This window comes from Populus trichocarpa, chromosome 8 (genome assembly GCF_000002775.5).
Source record: "Populus trichocarpa isolate Nisqually-1 chromosome 8, P.trichocarpa_v4.1, whole genome shotgun sequence".
In the NCBI taxonomy this organism is placed as follows: Eukaryota; Viridiplantae; Streptophyta; class Magnoliopsida; order Malpighiales; family Salicaceae; genus Populus; species Populus trichocarpa.
This window is the reverse complement of record NC_037292.2, coordinates 7,148,091-7,163,865: the sequence shown is the minus strand read 5'-3', so window position 1 is coordinate 7,163,865 and position 15,775 is coordinate 7,148,091. Positions and strand designations below refer to the sequence as shown.

Sequence of the window (15,775 nt, the reverse complement as noted above, 5' to 3'; positions counted from 1 at the left end):
AATAAATAAATAATCTTAAATTTTTAAAAATATATATATATATACTAGGTGATGGATCCAAATAAAATTGACCTAAAAAATTCCCCAAAATAAACCCAAATAAATCATTAAAGAGAGGAGAAAAATTAAAAAAAAAAAAAACTCAAGGATATGGGCTCGAGTAAGGAGCTCGAGCCCATGCTCCTTGCATGGGCGCATGGACGACCAGTGCATGGGTGCTATGCAATGAACCAGTGCACTCCAGTAGGCGCACGCCTAGTGCACCCCATTAGGCGTGCTAGGCATGCACATTATCACCATTGTGGGCTCGGTATGTTATGCCCAAGCCTAGCGTGTTTGGGTCCAAGCATCGCTTTGAACCTACTTTCATCTCTAATGGGCCTCAACTCAACACTCGCCAGAGAATTTTTCTCGGGTCCCATGTGAGTCTCTCGGTATTTTATACTGATTCAATATATATCATTTTGAGTAGAATATAACTCATAATATTGTAAGGGTAAAATTACACTTTAAGTCCTTTTTTTAAAAAAACAAAAAATAAAAACAAAACTCATGAGATCTTCAGAACAAAAGTTCATAATCTCTTTATTCTCAATATTTATAGCAGATGTATTTTCAAAGTCTATTTTCTTAAAATATCATTGTATTTTCTCTCTCTACAAATTATTAACTTTATCATTGGAGAATCCCCACGTTTATAAAAAAATAATCTTTTATGTATATCAACTACAGTCACCTGGCTTACCGAGCACCACCTGTTATTACTATAGTTACCAATCAACTGCCTTACCAGACGTCACCTAATAACACTTATCAACCCTTTAGGTTTTTCATATCAAGTCACTAGATACCCTGACTAAGAAGAATGAATCAAATTGTTTAAATTAAGAAATCAATCAATTATCCAACACATCAACTTTATTCCTAAGTATTTTGAATTTTGAGACTCATCACTACGCTAATAATATACTAAATAGTTGGGTTTTGATCGGGACGATGAGGTCACCCGTTCAACTTGGGTATTTTTACTATGCAAGTTGGGTTTTTTATTTCTAATTTCCTGCGTTGAAGACCGGTTGAAGCCCCAGTTCGACCCATCTGTGTGGGTTTTAAGACAATGACAGCGGTGGGTTGAACGTTGTGTGAATATAAGCAGGAATTAATATTACCTGATTTTATTGCTGATTACCGTTTCTCATGGCTTTTCTTCCTGTTTCTCATTTACTGTTTTAATTCGGTGACGTTGATAAATGCTGTACCTTTTGTTGCCATTAGGATATTTCGCGCTGATTGTAAATCCTGACAGTGAGCTGATTCAATTGTTGATTTCTGCTTTTGACTTGATATGTTAACAAAATGTCTAATAATCATTCTCTCTATAAACAAATCAAAAGCATGCGAAATACGCGCATCACAGAACTTACAGATGAAATCAAAAGTAAATATGGATTTGGCAAGCAGCAATGTTTTCTTGAGTCACTGTGCTTGCTGAGCTCCTCTTAATATGATTTGCAAATAAGAGGTGGGTGCTCTAACATGGTTTTGGTTGCTGTGCACATGACAAAAACACTAGTAATTACAAAAGACATGATTTTGCGAGAACAGGAAGAAAAAAAAAAAGAGCTTGATTTTATAGGCCCACATGTTTAATTCTACTAAATATATTTATGAAATTATTTCACTGAATAGCCACAGCACTTGTAGTCATTTCAGCTACAAGAATTCACATAAAAGATCGACAGGAAAAGGCAAACAGCAAATTGGACAAGGAAGGTTATGAAAATAAGGATAATAAAATCAATAAGAACCAACCAGCAATCACCAGACTAAAAAGCTGTAGGGGATAGTTGATGATTGCTGGCTGACCATACTCCCCTTGCTTAGATGCTATTTTGAAAGCGCAAACAGCCGCAGCAAAGGAATTTCTCTGTTTTTGCTGAAGTGATCCAGGACTATTTAGGAGCAACATGATTTGATTTATCAAGCTGGAGCTTTCTCAAAGACTTCAGAATCCACAAGGTAACTGTAATAGATAGAAGAATAGAAGATCTGTGATCAATGGATGTATGTGTACTAGAAACAGTAAATTAAATCAACCAGACAAGGAATTGGAAAAGGATGTTACGGCTCATATAGGATTACTGACCTTAACCTGATCGATCAGGCCTCGGCAGCTGTCTGCTTCAGACAATCAACATTGCACAATCCAACAGACCTCACCATGTCTCCCAACCTGCCATAACCAATTCCAATTACCAACATCACCATATATTCCTCAACATAGACTTACAAAGGACACGAAACAAAACAAATTAAGCCTTAGTTGTATGGACCGGTCGAAGCTGTTCCTAGCTTTCTCTGGCTGATCCGTGCTATTTCTTGCTTTGCCCATGCGATCAATGCTCTTTCGTGCCCTTTCTCTTCTGTCAGTGCTGGCTCTTGCTTTCTCTCTACTGTCTGTGCTTAGCCTGGATTTTTCTCTGTGTCCAATACTAGGCCTTGCCTTCTCTTTATGATCTGTGCTTGGCCTTGGCTTCTCCGCATTGTGTTCTGCAGTATTCAAGGGTTGTTCAGGTTGATCAGTACTTTGGGCCGATACATTTCTAAGACGCGGCTGCAATTTTTCGATGGCACATATGAACTTCTTGAGATGCTTCAAGTATTCTGGGTAGAGTTCCAGATTGCAGTGGTTTCCTCCTTTAAGCCACAATGGCTCATACTTCTCTTTGCAAAGCTCCCAGAGCTGCTTCCCATGAGAGAAATTCACAACTTCGTCTTCTGTTCCCTGCAAGAACCAGTAGGGAAATTACATTTCATCACACAATTTTTCGCATCTTCTGTTTCTTAAATTTGATCAATTTCAAGTATTGCAACAAGTTTTCGTGAAAAAAATGTAGGATTTCGAGTTCTCCGAAGCAACCGGTTCATATTCCATATCCATTCTGCGCCATTTTGAGCCATTCCTTAAGAATAGTGGTTATTCATAGTCATAGCTCAGGCCTAATCAAATGAAATCGTATTATTTATTAAAAAGTTTGACTACAGGAAAATACTGCATAATGGACTCCTCCGCATCGTGATGACAACAGAACATCAATGTGTTTTTGCAAGAACACAACTCATATCGTGAAATTCTGTTTCTCAATGCTGTACCAGAAAGCTCAGATCCTTATTTATAAAGAAAGAGGAAAAGTTCTGCTGTGTCGAAGTTTGAATAATATTATTTGGAAGCAAAGGTCTATAATAAGGCTAAAATATTGCATCAAAATTTGCAGAACATGCCAGACTGAATTCGGCTTCAGCAGAGAAACAAGATGAAATGGTACTCACATGAATTACAAGAACTGGGCAGTTGACTAGCGGGATTTTATCAATATTCTGCAAGGAAAAATAAAGGATTACCCTGAAAGGAAGTATCAAATCTAACACATTAAAATTACATGCGAAAATGTGAGAGACGAACCTTGTAAATGTCGAACCAGAATGTTTTCTTGATAGGATGCATGACTCGAAGGCCAGACAGGATAGGACTGTGAAGAATAACAGCCCTTAATTCAGGCAAACAAGTAGCCAATTCAAGAGCAGGTCCACTCCCTAACGACTGGCCATACAATATAATGTCTTCCTCCTTCACTCCATATGTCTCTTCAAGGCATTTAAATGCAGCCTCTATATCAGCATACGTGTCTTGCTCACTTGGCTAATTGGCATCAATGCATAGCACAAAATCAGCCGTCATTTCACTTACAATAATTCACAGAGAAAACAGCACGCTATACTGAAACAGAGTTTTCTAGAAGACTTGTAATTACTAGTGGAAATGTCAACCTGTGATAAATTGAGTACGTTCTCTACTCAAGAACTTTTAACTTGGTAGCTCACAAAAATGATAATGGTTCAAAGTGTAATCTCTTGTTTCGGCACCTGGTTTAAGCAGGCTTGGTCATTTGGTGAGTCTAGAATGCCGGCGTCAGTAGAATATCAAAGTTGTTGGACCATTAAATTTGAATAAAGTGATGAAAAAATTCACTTAGATTAGTTCAAGGGACTAACCCACGTATGCATTTTAACTCTGTCGGCTTGGTAGAGACCGAGGACATTGTAGTAAACCCCGGACACTACTCACTTCTTTTCTACCATAATATAAGTAGTTTCTCAGTGTATCATGTATATTGCGAGGTAATTAGAAGTTCACCCTAACAACCCCCTCCGCCGCCTTCTAATTCTGAGGTTAATTAGGCAGGCCTGCCAAATTTGCTCGAGCCCGTGTAGAACAAGGGAAACATGAGAAAAGAGTCTTGTCATGAAGCATAGAAAGTCACATTTCGATTCTCTATGCTTTGACTTTTAAAAATTTTCTCTCGACATTTTCATGAAAGTATGAGACCTGCTATTAATTCCATGCCCAAGTGAGCTTGACTGGTTTGGATTTTAGTTTGATCACTAACTTTCTGATCGATTATTTTAAAGTCAGGTGGAAACAGACAGGATTTTATACCTTTCCAGAAGACTGTCCATAGCCAGAATAATCATACCTGCATAACACCAAAGAACAAAATGCCATAGATCATCATACTATAAAATCCAAAAAACACAAAAAAAATACTAGTAGCAAGAAACTAAAAATTGTTGATACGCATCGATTAAAATGATCAAGCTGACCCACCCCATAAGATTAACATTGAGATGCAAGCTAAGCTCAGTGAAAATATGATACATCTGGCCAATATCAGCAGCATTGCCATGAGAATACAACACTGTCAATGAAGCTGATGGATTCTTCGCATACATGGCAACAATCTCATTGCCTTTCTTGGTACATAATCTCAAAACATCCACGTTGTACCTCTGGTGGAGTGTATCTGATGAGAGCCTAAGTTTTCCGGTTTCTTCATCCACTAATATGGTGTAAGATGGTGGATTTGGTGGAAAGAAAGCAAATTTTGCTGCCATGGATGATGTTGCTACCCCCATCTGGTAAAAAAGAATACTGATGGAGAGCCTGGAGGTGATTAACTTTTTGGGGGTGTGAAAGGCTATCTGAAGTGCATGGTAAAGTTTCAGTGTGTGGGTTTCTTTAGCTGTTTGGTTCTAGATAAAAATGGCTGGAGATATGGTCTTTGTGAGAGCAAACATGGAAAGAACAAAATTAGAGGAAAGGATTTTTATAGGTTATTGAAGAAGAGTAATTCCAGGTTGTCTGGATGACAAGTTTGAATTCATTTCCAAAAACATATTTGATGATAGGAGCCAAAAAGGGCATTGCTAGAGGCCCTGCTTTCTCTTCAGACTAGACTATGTCTCTCGGTTAGCATTATTTTTGCCATACCTAAAATCCATTAGAATAATTATACTTCTTTGTTGGAAGCCGGTATCTTGATGATGATGCTTGCTTTGATGTATAATGGACAAAAAAACTCGAGAGAGAACAAAAAAAAAAGAAAAAAAAGGGATTTAATGCTAGAAATAAAGTGGATGAATGATGAATGGGTGGGTGGGACTCAGGACTCCCAGAAAAAAAATAAAACAAAATTCAAAGTAAATGGAATGGGTGGGACTAGTTTAGAAGGGAATAGGGAACACTTCATGATTACATATAAGTACATATAGTTTTTTGACTTTGAAATCGTGGCTCTTCCTAATTGCTTTTCATTGCCTAAAGCTCGCAATGAGTAGAAATTGCTATTTCATAATCATCTCTGTTTCGTTTCTCCATTAAAAAAAATATACTAATAATTGCGTGTGCCCAGTATTTCTTCACTCCTAAATTATAAGATTTTCAGTTTCTTTCATCATTAAATGTCTTCTATTTATGTTTACCTTGTAAGATTTCCAGCACTCATCATTTTGCTCGTGACTTGTTTTTTTTTTTTCTTTTATAAAGAGATAAACCCACAAATAAATTGATCGTACATGCACATGATAGAGGAGAAAAATTGCAGGTCTAGAAGAGTTTTCATCTTCTCAATGTCAAGACTAAAACTTAGAACCCTATCAATGGTGGAAATTCAAGTATAAAAATTCAAACTTTATAAGCAGGAAAACAAAACTCCAAAATGAAAATCGATTCCACTAACTCGAAGCACGGAGGACTAATGAACGCCAAGAGACCTCATTCAAAAAAAATTCAGGACGAGGGAGCCTTTTCTTTCCTTCTTTCTTTCTTTTTGGTCGAGGGAGCCTCTAGCTTTTACTTTGATCAAATGCTTGTTAGTCGTTTGAACTTTGAGTTCCACGCCTCCTTGCAAGTGGGTCCTCGTGGATGCTGCTAGTGCTTACATGGAGCCTAAGCATGCAGCTGTGAGGAACTTGAAATCAATCAAGGCCATCAAGAAGGGCCAGGGCATGCGGCAGGCCACCCAGTCTTTGTTCTTGGGCACCTCAGCCCACAATATAAACAAGCCTCAACATGGAAACTCAAGCACATCGCGAGGAGCTCATGAAAGGAGCCCAGCATCCCCCTTCTTGGGACTCAGATGGACATTATTATTAATAATTATTTAATATTATTTAATGATAATAATTAGTTTAATATTATCAAACTAACCTATATGGACATTAATACAAATTTCATATATTGAAAAAGAACATAAACATATTACATTGCAGATGCTCTGTGTGATTTGAAAAAAATAAATCCTTTAGAATTATAATATCAATCTTTATAATAATAACTATTCGTTTTTTTTTTAGCAGGTGCCTTTTTTATTCGTGACACTTCTTTTGTTGTCATTTTTTTTATAAAAAAAACAGTGAATACACTTCCCTATTTGCAATAAGTTCCATACTTTCAATTTTGTATTTTTATTCTTCGAACTATGTAGAATAGTTTATATTTTTGTTTTTTATTTTTTTCATTAAAAGAGCAGAATATATATATATATGTATCAAAGTCAGATATTTTGACAATTTGTGCTTTTGAATATTAAAAATAATATATTTTGTGGGACACACCGTTGAATAACTAGCACTCCATCCATTACTATATATATATCAGTAACAAATATTTTACCCAGGTAGCTAGCTAGAGATATATAATAGTCTTCTGCATGGAGCTGGAGAAGCACCAAGAGGGGTTGTCATGTGGCAGCCATAGCAGGGCCGTGGCTAAAGGATACGTAGCACAAGTTTCCATAGTTGCAGGGTGGTAGTTTGGCTCTTGGTGAAATTCATAGTCACACAGTCCTCAATGGAAGAGAGCCCACCCACAGAATTTCTAAACAAATTGAAGTTGGGAGGAACGCCTTCTGTCTTCGAATTCCTATGCTCTAAACCCCAATATTGCAGCTTTTCATGTTTTATCTTAATTAATTAGCGATGTTAATGTTTTAGTAAATCCATGGTGTGATCACCTCCCGGCCCCTTGATTTTCTATTTGGTTTGTGATCAATCAACTGCCCATTATTATTTCCCATGAAGCTGTGGTTAGCAGACTGCAATATATTCTTAGCGGGATAGAAATCATGTCAGGCAAAATCTAGCATTTATTCTATTCTATTCTATTTTCTCCCAAAACATCAGAGTACAAACGACGTTGTCAGTCACTGTCTTACCCAGTTATATATATATATATATGCCAAAAACACTACCTTAAACTCAGAAAGAAACCATGCTAGCTTGCTTATTGCCACATATTCTGACAGATGAAATCATGAATTTCGCCTGGTTAAGCATGTCCATAGCCAACCTGAAGCTAGAGCACAGTAGAATAGAAAGAGCTAGAATTGATCTGAATCCATTTTCCATTATATAGGGAACAGTAATTATATAGATAAAATAAACATAGAAAGCCTGGCATTAGACTTTATAAATCTCGTAAAATAAGAAAAACCATCCTCGTTGATTGGATGGCGGCAGACAGGCGCAAAACACAGTTAGTTTCCTTTCAACGTTGTCACATTCTTAACCTCCACCTCCATCAAAACTGTTAGTGGCTCTGTATTGGTTCCAACGCCAATCGTCAAGAGTTGATTATAGCCCACTCCTCCTTGTTTATGGTATTTGATTAATAATAATTAGTCACTATCGTATAAAACCAAATAATCCCTTAGCCACTTCGACCATCCTAATTAAATTAGCAGTTTTTTTCTTTTCTTTTCAAAAACACGTTCTTTCTTAATTAATGAAAACACTAACTCGTGTTTTGGCAATACGTTTGGACCAGGTTTGAAAGTACTTTTCTAATTAAGACGTGTTCAAAAAAATTATATTTATACTTTTTTTAGATGTTTCTATTTACTCTATTATCAAATATGCACAGATCAGTTATAAATGAGTTTAGGAGTTTTATTAATTAATCAAATTACAGGTTATAATTAAACCCTGTCGCACTGCGAAACCTTTCATGACATCCCAATGCACAAAAAGTTGAATCATATTGTGATTGAAAAAGTGCTTTGAGATTCTCGTTTTCGTTGGTCCAATTGACACATGTGGTAACCCGAGGGTTCATGCAATAATTTAATGTATTATAAGTTGGTGTACAAATTCTGAATTAACAGTGACTAATTAACAATTGAACATGGGGAAACGAATGTTGGGACCATAGCTATCTCACTAGGGTATATAGCAGCTATAAAGCTACATTTGACTCGTGTTAATTTGAGTGTCTACAAATCTCAGTTTTGTGCTTTCATTTATTAACAGATATACATACTCAATGAAAATGGCTGCTTCGCCTGTGAAGTTTACATGCTTGCTGCTCTTACTGCTGTTTACAAGTGCATGGCTCAACAGTGCACGTGCCCATCCAAGTATGTTGCCTTCCCTTTACTGTCTTGTATTTTACTCTCATCTGGGGTTCTTGACGTTAATTATTCGATTTTACTAACATTTTTCATTTGAACCTTGATATGGGAAATTAGCAGCTGTGGAAGTCGATACTTTTTCAAGTGAAAGGGTAAAGAATTCGTGTCAACATATATAGCAATAATCAACTGTTTGCCCAATACCGGTTGATATCCTTATTGTCGGTCCATTTCTGAAGTGCTTCATGTTAATTGCCTGCAGATAATAGTGGATGGCGATGGAATGGTCACGACCAGCATTAAAAAGATAGGAGGAAGAAAAGTGGTTCGAGCCCACAACATCAAAAGGCCAGACATTAAAGGCAATGTAGCGCATGGAGGGACCTCAAGGATTTCGAGTGCAAATGATCAAGTGGTTGGAAAATATGGCTACGAAAGAGAGGTTATGGATATAGGAAATAAGCGAAACGGGGGTCGATTTCCTGAAGGGGTTAAAGAGTCAGGTTTTGTAGCTTTTAATGCTGATTACCATGAGCCTAGGCACCATCCACCTAAAAATAATTGAGGGTGATTTTAAAAAGTAGAACATCATTCTTAAGACAGTTCCTAATCTAGACTCTTGTTTTCGATCCTATATATTGTCTGTTTTATCCGTTTGTTTTCCAACATTTACTTCTTCTCTTTTCCTTTTTGGTTCGTTTGTGAAGTGACAGTGACATGATCAACACTAGTTAGCACTGCTAAGCATTTGACTCTGTTAAATAAAGGCAACTAACCTTTCAGTGTTAATTTTTTTTTTCTCTCGTGCCAGTTCTCTGGTTCTGCTATCCATCATGCGTAGCTTATAGGTTCTTCATCCTTTGTTTTGATTCGATGACTAACTGCTAGTTAATTGCTTGATCAGCTTTCTCATCCCACCAGGAATCAATTAGGTCACAGACATGTAGCCCCTTGTGACTTTCTAGGGCTCAACGATAATTTCATGTGCATCGCTGCCTTTAATTAGTCCAATCAAATAATTTGCTCGCTTCGTTCGTGTATAGGATTCTACCATAGTCTATAGATTTTCATTTTAACACCAGACAATTTTTATTGATCAATATTAGAGCTAGTGAATGTCGCCAAAAGTTCAAGATAACGTGAATATTGGCTTGGCCAAATAATCTAAATCCAGGTAAAACTAGGGAAGTACTCGATCCCTTCCCTCTCGACGTGCTATGGAGATCTATCGATTTGTAAGAGTCAGCGAGTGCCGAGTATCTACTCTCTCGGGCCTCAGCACTTTGCTGAATATTACTCTATTGTAACCGGAAAAGAAAAGAAAAACTCAATGGTGGTTTTGGTGGTGTGTCGAGCTTTGGGCTCCTACGTACGCCATTCTTCCAGTTTTCGGCCTCGATCCGTTATCTTCCCAAACCTTTATTTAATGGAATGGAATTGAATTTCATGTTAAGATCATAAATATCCAATGGCTAATTATTTCTTCGAGTTTTTTCTTCAACGTTTAGCACTGTTGTTCGAGAAATCAAATCTAAGCAGAGAGTGCTAAACACATCTCAATACAAGATTTTTGCTTTGTGATCCAGTAGGAAGGCAAGCAAAGCTATTTGCTGTCTGATGCTACAAGGTCGTCAGCAAAACACTATAGAGCTAAGTTCACTTGACTAAATTCCCTGTCAAATTAAAGCATTAAATTAGTACTGGTATAAACCAGTGCTAATGAACTAAGAAAGAGAAAATCTTCCAAATGGAGCATTATATTATTCCACAACAATCTATGAAAAAGACTCTCTGTCTGCACCAGATTTAATATGGTAAAGAGTGATGTAACTAGGAAGAAATGGGATGCGATGGGATCTCTCTGTCTGTGCAGACAACAGGTATGCTTCACGGTTCAAAACTCAAGGCAGAAGAGTACAAGTTAAGAATAATTTGGACCCATTACGCTTGCACTGAGACAAACACTACAACTAAAAGCAAATTTAAATGATAACTACATCTGCTGAACGTTACCATTAACCCTATAACTGAAAGTGCATTCCTAATTTCACATCATCTTGTAATAGCATAACAAGGAGAATGATATTGGAAGGAATCATGAACAGTACAAGGGTTTGATTTGCAAGGCATGTGGATTATTTGAGAACATTGATGTCATCATTCTGGGGAAAAAATGGCTAAACCATTTAAAATTAAGAGTCAATATATAATTCCTGTCATGTGTAGGGCCTGCGTCACGTACTGATGGCTCGTCATATTTAGCAAATTGGACCAGGAAATAAAAAACTGTTGTTAACTTACATGCATAACCACTTGATCTTAGGAACACCCGTCCTGATGTAAATATTGGTACTAGGATTATTTTAATTAGTAAGAAAAAAAATAAAGTATTTTCATTAGAGAACTAAATGTACCAAACACAAAACACAGACAGATTGGCTAGGTAAACCATCAGAAACCATAAAGATGAAGCAGTCGATCAATCCTCTTTGCTAAACTATTTCTTGAGTAATCTATTAGATTGGCTACGACTCCAAAGCATCGCAACTTTTATTTCCTATTTTATCAATTACGTCAAGAAATTCACAAGCACCTTCTTGAGATTAAATATTGCAAAGATGGATATATATAAACAAAATGAATTTAAAAAAACCCTTAAAATACATTCAAAAATTTCTTTCAAAATAAACCCAACAAAAATACTTTTTAGATCCGGATTTAATATCCTGAATTCAAAGTAAAACATGAGGTCCAAAATAATATCATATTAGACATCACCTGCTACCATTTGCCAAAATATTTTGACTATTAAAAAAACATTTAAACTAAAAAATCAACTAATTATTCAATACATTACTTTTATTATTAAATATCTTAGATCCTGTAACTCATCATGTACCAAAGCCAGTTTATTTTACTTAAATTCCAATAAGCATAGAGTAATCACATTTCACCAACTTAGGCACTTCACCTATAAAGCTCCCCGTTTTTTATAACTCCACACCTTCTATAGATAACTCAACCCAACCTTCTATATCTACCCCAATTTAAGAAGGCAACTTTCTCATCTTCTCCAGGCATGTCTAAAGCAAATGTAAGAAAACAGATTCTGGAGAAGAACAGCATTTTCATCAAAGAAAAAGAGAAGCCACTAAGTAGTCAAGGGCTCTTCACTAAACACCTTAAGAGAGTTTATCCAATTGGGCTACACAGAAGCTCTTCATCACTATCCCTATCATCTGTGTCATTATCTTTGTCACAGAACTCAAATGATTCTTCTCTTACAGATTGTTCAGCGACTCCATTGGAACAGAAGATATCCTTGGCGCTTCGCCTAATTTCACCATCGGAAAGAAGAGAAGTCCCAGTGGCTAGAAACTTCCAAACACGGCAGCAGCGGCAGCAGCAACAGCAAAAGCAAGATCAGGGGTCTAATGATGGGGAGTTGAAGAGGTGCAACTGGATTACAAAGAACAGTGGTATAGTATAATATACCGTTAAATTAAAGTTTACGAAATCATTGTCTTATTTTGTCATACATGTAAAAATATTCTGACAAAGAACAGATTGGCTAATTTAACCGAGATAAACAATTCTTATTTTTCCAAAAACTAAAGATATGCGTTCGGTAGTAGTTAATTTTTTGTGCATAGCACGAGGCATCATTTTTCAAAAACTTTGACAAATGACAATGCTGCAGTAGCGGGTCTGATGTAAAATCTGATCCACCTGAAAGCGATTTCAAGAAAGGGCAAACCTCAAAAATGCCCCCCCGCTATTTGTTTAGTATTGAAATTACCCTCAAACAAATTTTTGTATCAATTCTGTCCCTAGACATTTTTGGTTTCTCAATTCGTGCCCCTCTATTGGAATTATTTAGCCAAAAGAAAAAAAAAGTAAAATTGGGATGGAGTCAAAAATCAAATATTCATGGGCAGATTGATTGAGAATTTCTGGAAATTGATATAAAAAAATTGCTGAGAGCAAAATTGAGACTACTTTTATAATAGGGGGGCATTTTCAAGGTTTGCCTTTAAATAAATCAAGGACAAACTAGAAGAAGCTCGTGAAGCGTCTCTGTCCATATGTAGTGGTTGAGAGTAACAACATGGGTTTATAAGAATACCAACCTTCATGCAAGTCTAAAAATGATCCTATTTTTGGAGACTTTTAATAACTCTATTCTGTCGGTCCAATCCTTGCGTAAAATTAATCAAAACCATGACATTTCTCTACCAAACTGTGCATCATCTTAGATTATATATGCATGTATCAATAATGAATGTACGTATGCCAATGATTGCTATTCTACAACAGGTTCCCATATGCATACGTCCTACTATATATTATTCTTATATATCCATTTAGAGCGTATAGTACTAAAATAGATAATTAAGAGAGAACAAGTTTTAATGCTATGTATGTATGTATATAGGCATTGATTCTGAGTTTTGTGCAGATAAAGTTTATGTAGCATTTCATGATGAATTCTGGGGAGTTCCGGTATACGACGATATGTAAGAGATTAATCTAGAACTCTACCGGCCTAATCATTGAGTATTATGCCATTTTAATTAGTTCAAGTGGTGATTAATTTAATGAACAGACAATTGTTCGAGCTGCTTGCGTTGTCTGGTATGTTGATGGACTATAATTGGACAGAGATCTTGAAAAGAAAGGAACTGTTCAGGTAAGGTCGAAGGGCCACCCGCCACCCTCATCGTCTATTTATCAGAAAACAAAAGTTTTTTTTTTTGGACCATCCTAGTTAATTACTGCTTCTTATATGGTTTCTAATTGTATATATAGCCTTCTGATCATTTCATTTGTTTTGATACATATATATGTACCTAAAAGCTTGTTGTTTTGTTAAAACACAGAGAAGCTTTTGACGGATTCAATCCAAATATTGTTGCGAAAAAGGGAGAGAAAGAAATCATGGAGATAGCCTCCAATAAGGCGATCATGTTGGCTGAGAGCAGGGTGAGGTGCATAGTAGACAATGCCAGATGCTTACTGAAGGCAAGTCTAAAAAACTAATGTTCGTGCAGTATTAAAGGCTTCATTGGCATGCCAGTGAGTTGCTAGCTTAAGATTCTGGTTTTCTGACTTGAAATACAGATTGCAAGGGAGTTTGGATCTTTTAGTAACTACATGTGGGGTAATGTAAATTTCAAACCAACAATCAACAGATATAAGTATCCGAGAAATGTTCAACTAAGGTCTCCGAAAGCAGAAGCCATTAGCAAGGATCTACTGAAGCGTGGATTTCGATTCGTCGGACCAGTGATAGTGTACTCATTCATGCAAGCAGCAGGGCTGACAATTGATCATCTTGTAGATTGTTATAGGTATGGTGAATGCGTAAGCCTTGCAGAAAGACCACGGAGGCATATCTAATGTTCATAGCAATTCCACTTGTCCTTGAACATTAAGCTCTCAGATTATTTATTAATGGCCTTCTCTGCTAGCATAGCTCTTGATCGTATACCTTTGTTTTGGACATTGACAAGTTATTTGTTTTGTTATTTGCCGGTGACTTTCATGGATGAATAAGACTAAAATACTTAAAATCATTTTGTCAGTGGACTCGGACTGCAAGTTCCACATTAACAACGAAATGTTAGATGGGACAACTCTGGTTGTCGCAATAACGATTTGGTCACCACGGCGATTACAACAATGTATCAAAATGAATAAACAATGCTGGCGAGATAGTTACATGGTGATAGGAAATTAAATTTTATAATTTGTTTTTGTTTATATTTTATGAGGTTATTTAGTTTCATGATTTAAATTTGATAAGTTAAATTGGACGGTTTTTGTGTTTTGTTTTTAATTTCACTTTTTAACATTGGGTTAATTGAGAATTGAGTTTTATAATTTATTTTAATTTTATTTTTATGAGATTATCTCGATCTCATGATTCGTGTTTGACAGGTTAATTTGAGTTGACTCGACTTATTTTTTTAGTTAAATTTTATTTTCAATTTCATCATTCAACATTGAGTTTATTGATAATTGAGTTTAATAAATTTTTATTATTTTATTTTTATAGTGTTATCAAGGTTTTAATATTTAAAAAAAAATGTTGTCTTGATAATTTTAGGTTAAACTATATTTTTATTGATCGTCAGATTATCTTTAAATATATTAAATCAACATACCATATCAGGTCAATTCTTGTATAGTTTTTTTTATTAAAAACATTTAAATATTTTTTTATATTAAAATAAAAATTAATCTGAACGTGCGGCACATCGCTAGTAATGATCAAGTGATATCTAAATCAAACACTAAAATCATCTATATGTTTGCTTGTTCTTTCTACGGTTTCAAATGTTTAAAGACCATAGTAAACAACACAGGCCGGCCCTTAACCTTTTGAGCAATACGATTGTTTTGTATCTTAAAAAGCCTTCACCGGCCCACAACTTTTGACACCCAAGAAAGCCCATTACTTATAGGGCAGTGGGCCAGTGGCTTAATAATCTACAAGACTACAACGAGTAAGGATCTTCTATGGATCCCAAAACAGTACAATGGTGAACTACGCCCATTGTACTTCTCGAGCTGGACTAAAATTTAATAAGAATAGCCACGAGAGGTGTAACTTAACTAATTAAATTTTGTGTTTATTTTTTAAAGGTTATTAGTTTGAGTTTTATAAATTTTAGGATCACTGGAAACTTATATGATCGTTAATTTCAGGGCCCGTGAGATTAGTTGAGATACACGCAAACTGGCCTGAAAATTCACGTTAATTAAAAAAAAAATTAGACAAGGGTAGTTTTACAGGTGCACACGGTTGTGGTGTCATTTTAAATAAAAGGGTAGATAGTTTTTGTAAATGTTTAGAGAAATCAAGAGGAAGCACATGGACAAAATAGTGCCTAAATTCGGTGATTTTCTTAAGAAAAAAAAAAGTGTAGCTTTATGTATGTATATTTTTTTTTTAATTTGAGTTTAAGTCCTGGAAAGTTAATAAGAGGTTTAATTCGAAAAGCACCTTTAAAACTAAAAATTAT

General features: G+C 35.8%; 3 protein-coding genes across 4 annotated transcripts; 2 read left to right on the top strand and 1 right to left on the bottom strand.

Annotated features, from left to right (window-relative positions):
• Positions 1–1,610: 1,610 nt before the first annotated feature.
• Positions 1,611–6,053, bottom strand: LOC7485939 (uncharacterized). The gene is made up of 7 exons (XM_002311380.4): positions 4,667–6,053; positions 4,499–4,535; positions 3,464–3,700; positions 3,331–3,378; positions 2,334–2,785; positions 2,147–2,233; positions 1,611–2,023 (listed from the first exon to the last, which is right to left on the bottom strand). The coding sequence occupies exons 1-6, from the start codon at positions 4,972–4,974 to the stop codon at positions 2,161–2,163; spliced, it is 1,155 nt and encodes a 384-aa protein (XP_002311416.2). The 5' UTR covers positions 4,975–6,053; the 3' UTR covers positions 1,611–2,023; positions 2,147–2,160.
• Positions 6,054–8,647: 2,594 nt separating this feature from the next.
• Positions 8,648–9,414, top strand: LOC7485937 (uncharacterized). 2 transcript variants are annotated; one of them, XM_002312327.2, is made up of 3 exons: positions 8,648–8,753; positions 8,868–8,899; positions 9,010–9,414. In XM_002312327.2, exons 1-3 carry the CDS (start codon positions 8,660–8,662, stop codon positions 9,310–9,312), a joined length of 429 nt encoding a protein of 142 aa, XP_002312363.2. In that variant the 5' UTR covers positions 8,648–8,659; the 3' UTR covers positions 9,313–9,414. The 2 variants fall into 2 exon arrangements, with proteins under 2 accessions (XP_002312363.2, XP_024461910.1); XM_024606142.1 differs by having other exon boundaries at positions 8,865–8,899.
• A 2,319-nt stretch (positions 9,415–11,733) lies between these two features.
• Positions 11,734–14,323, top strand: LOC18101485 (uncharacterized). The gene is made up of 5 exons (XM_006379658.3): positions 11,734–12,226; positions 13,207–13,264; positions 13,354–13,437; positions 13,628–13,769; positions 13,869–14,323. Exons 1-5 carry the CDS (start codon positions 11,827–11,829, stop codon positions 14,145–14,147), a joined length of 963 nt encoding a protein of 320 aa, XP_006379720.1. The 5' UTR covers positions 11,734–11,826; the 3' UTR covers positions 14,148–14,323.
• Positions 14,324–15,775: the final 1,452 nt, after the last annotated feature.

Bases quoted from the DNA above. Each gene is read 5' to 3' on its own strand.
- LOC7485939 (XM_002311380.4), bottom strand. From the start codon at position 4,974: ATGGGGGTAGCAACATCATCCATGGCAGCAAAATTTGCTTTCTTTCCA. The intron at 4,536-4,666 runs GTGGGTCAGCTT...GGTGTTATGCAG, and splicing joins CTCAATGTTAATCTTATGGG to GTATGATTATTCTGGCTATG. The intron at 2,786-3,330 runs GTGAGTACCATT...TGGTTCTTGCAG, and splicing joins GCCCAGTTCTTGTAATTCAT to GGAACAGAAGACGAAGTTGT.
- LOC7485937 (XM_024606142.1), top strand. From the start codon at position 8,660: ATGAAAATGGCTGCTTCGCCTGTGAAGTTTACATGCTTGCTGCTCTTA. The intron at 8,754-8,864 runs GTATGTTGCCTT...ATGGGAAATTAG, and splicing joins CAGTGCACGTGCCCATCCAA to CAGCTGTGGAAGTCGATACT. The intron at 8,900-9,009 runs GTAAAGAATTCG...AATTGCCTGCAG, and splicing joins ATACTTTTTCAAGTGAAAGG to ATAATAGTGGATGGCGATGG.
- LOC18101485 (XM_006379658.3), top strand. From the start codon at position 11,827: ATGTCTAAAGCAAATGTAAGAAAACAGATTCTGGAGAAGAACAGCATT. The intron at 13,438-13,627 runs GTAAGGTCGAAG...GTTAAAACACAG, and splicing joins AAAAGAAAGGAACTGTTCAG to AGAAGCTTTTGACGGATTCA. The intron at 13,770-13,868 runs GCAAGTCTAAAA...CTTGAAATACAG, and splicing joins ATGCCAGATGCTTACTGAAG to ATTGCAAGGGAGTTTGGATC.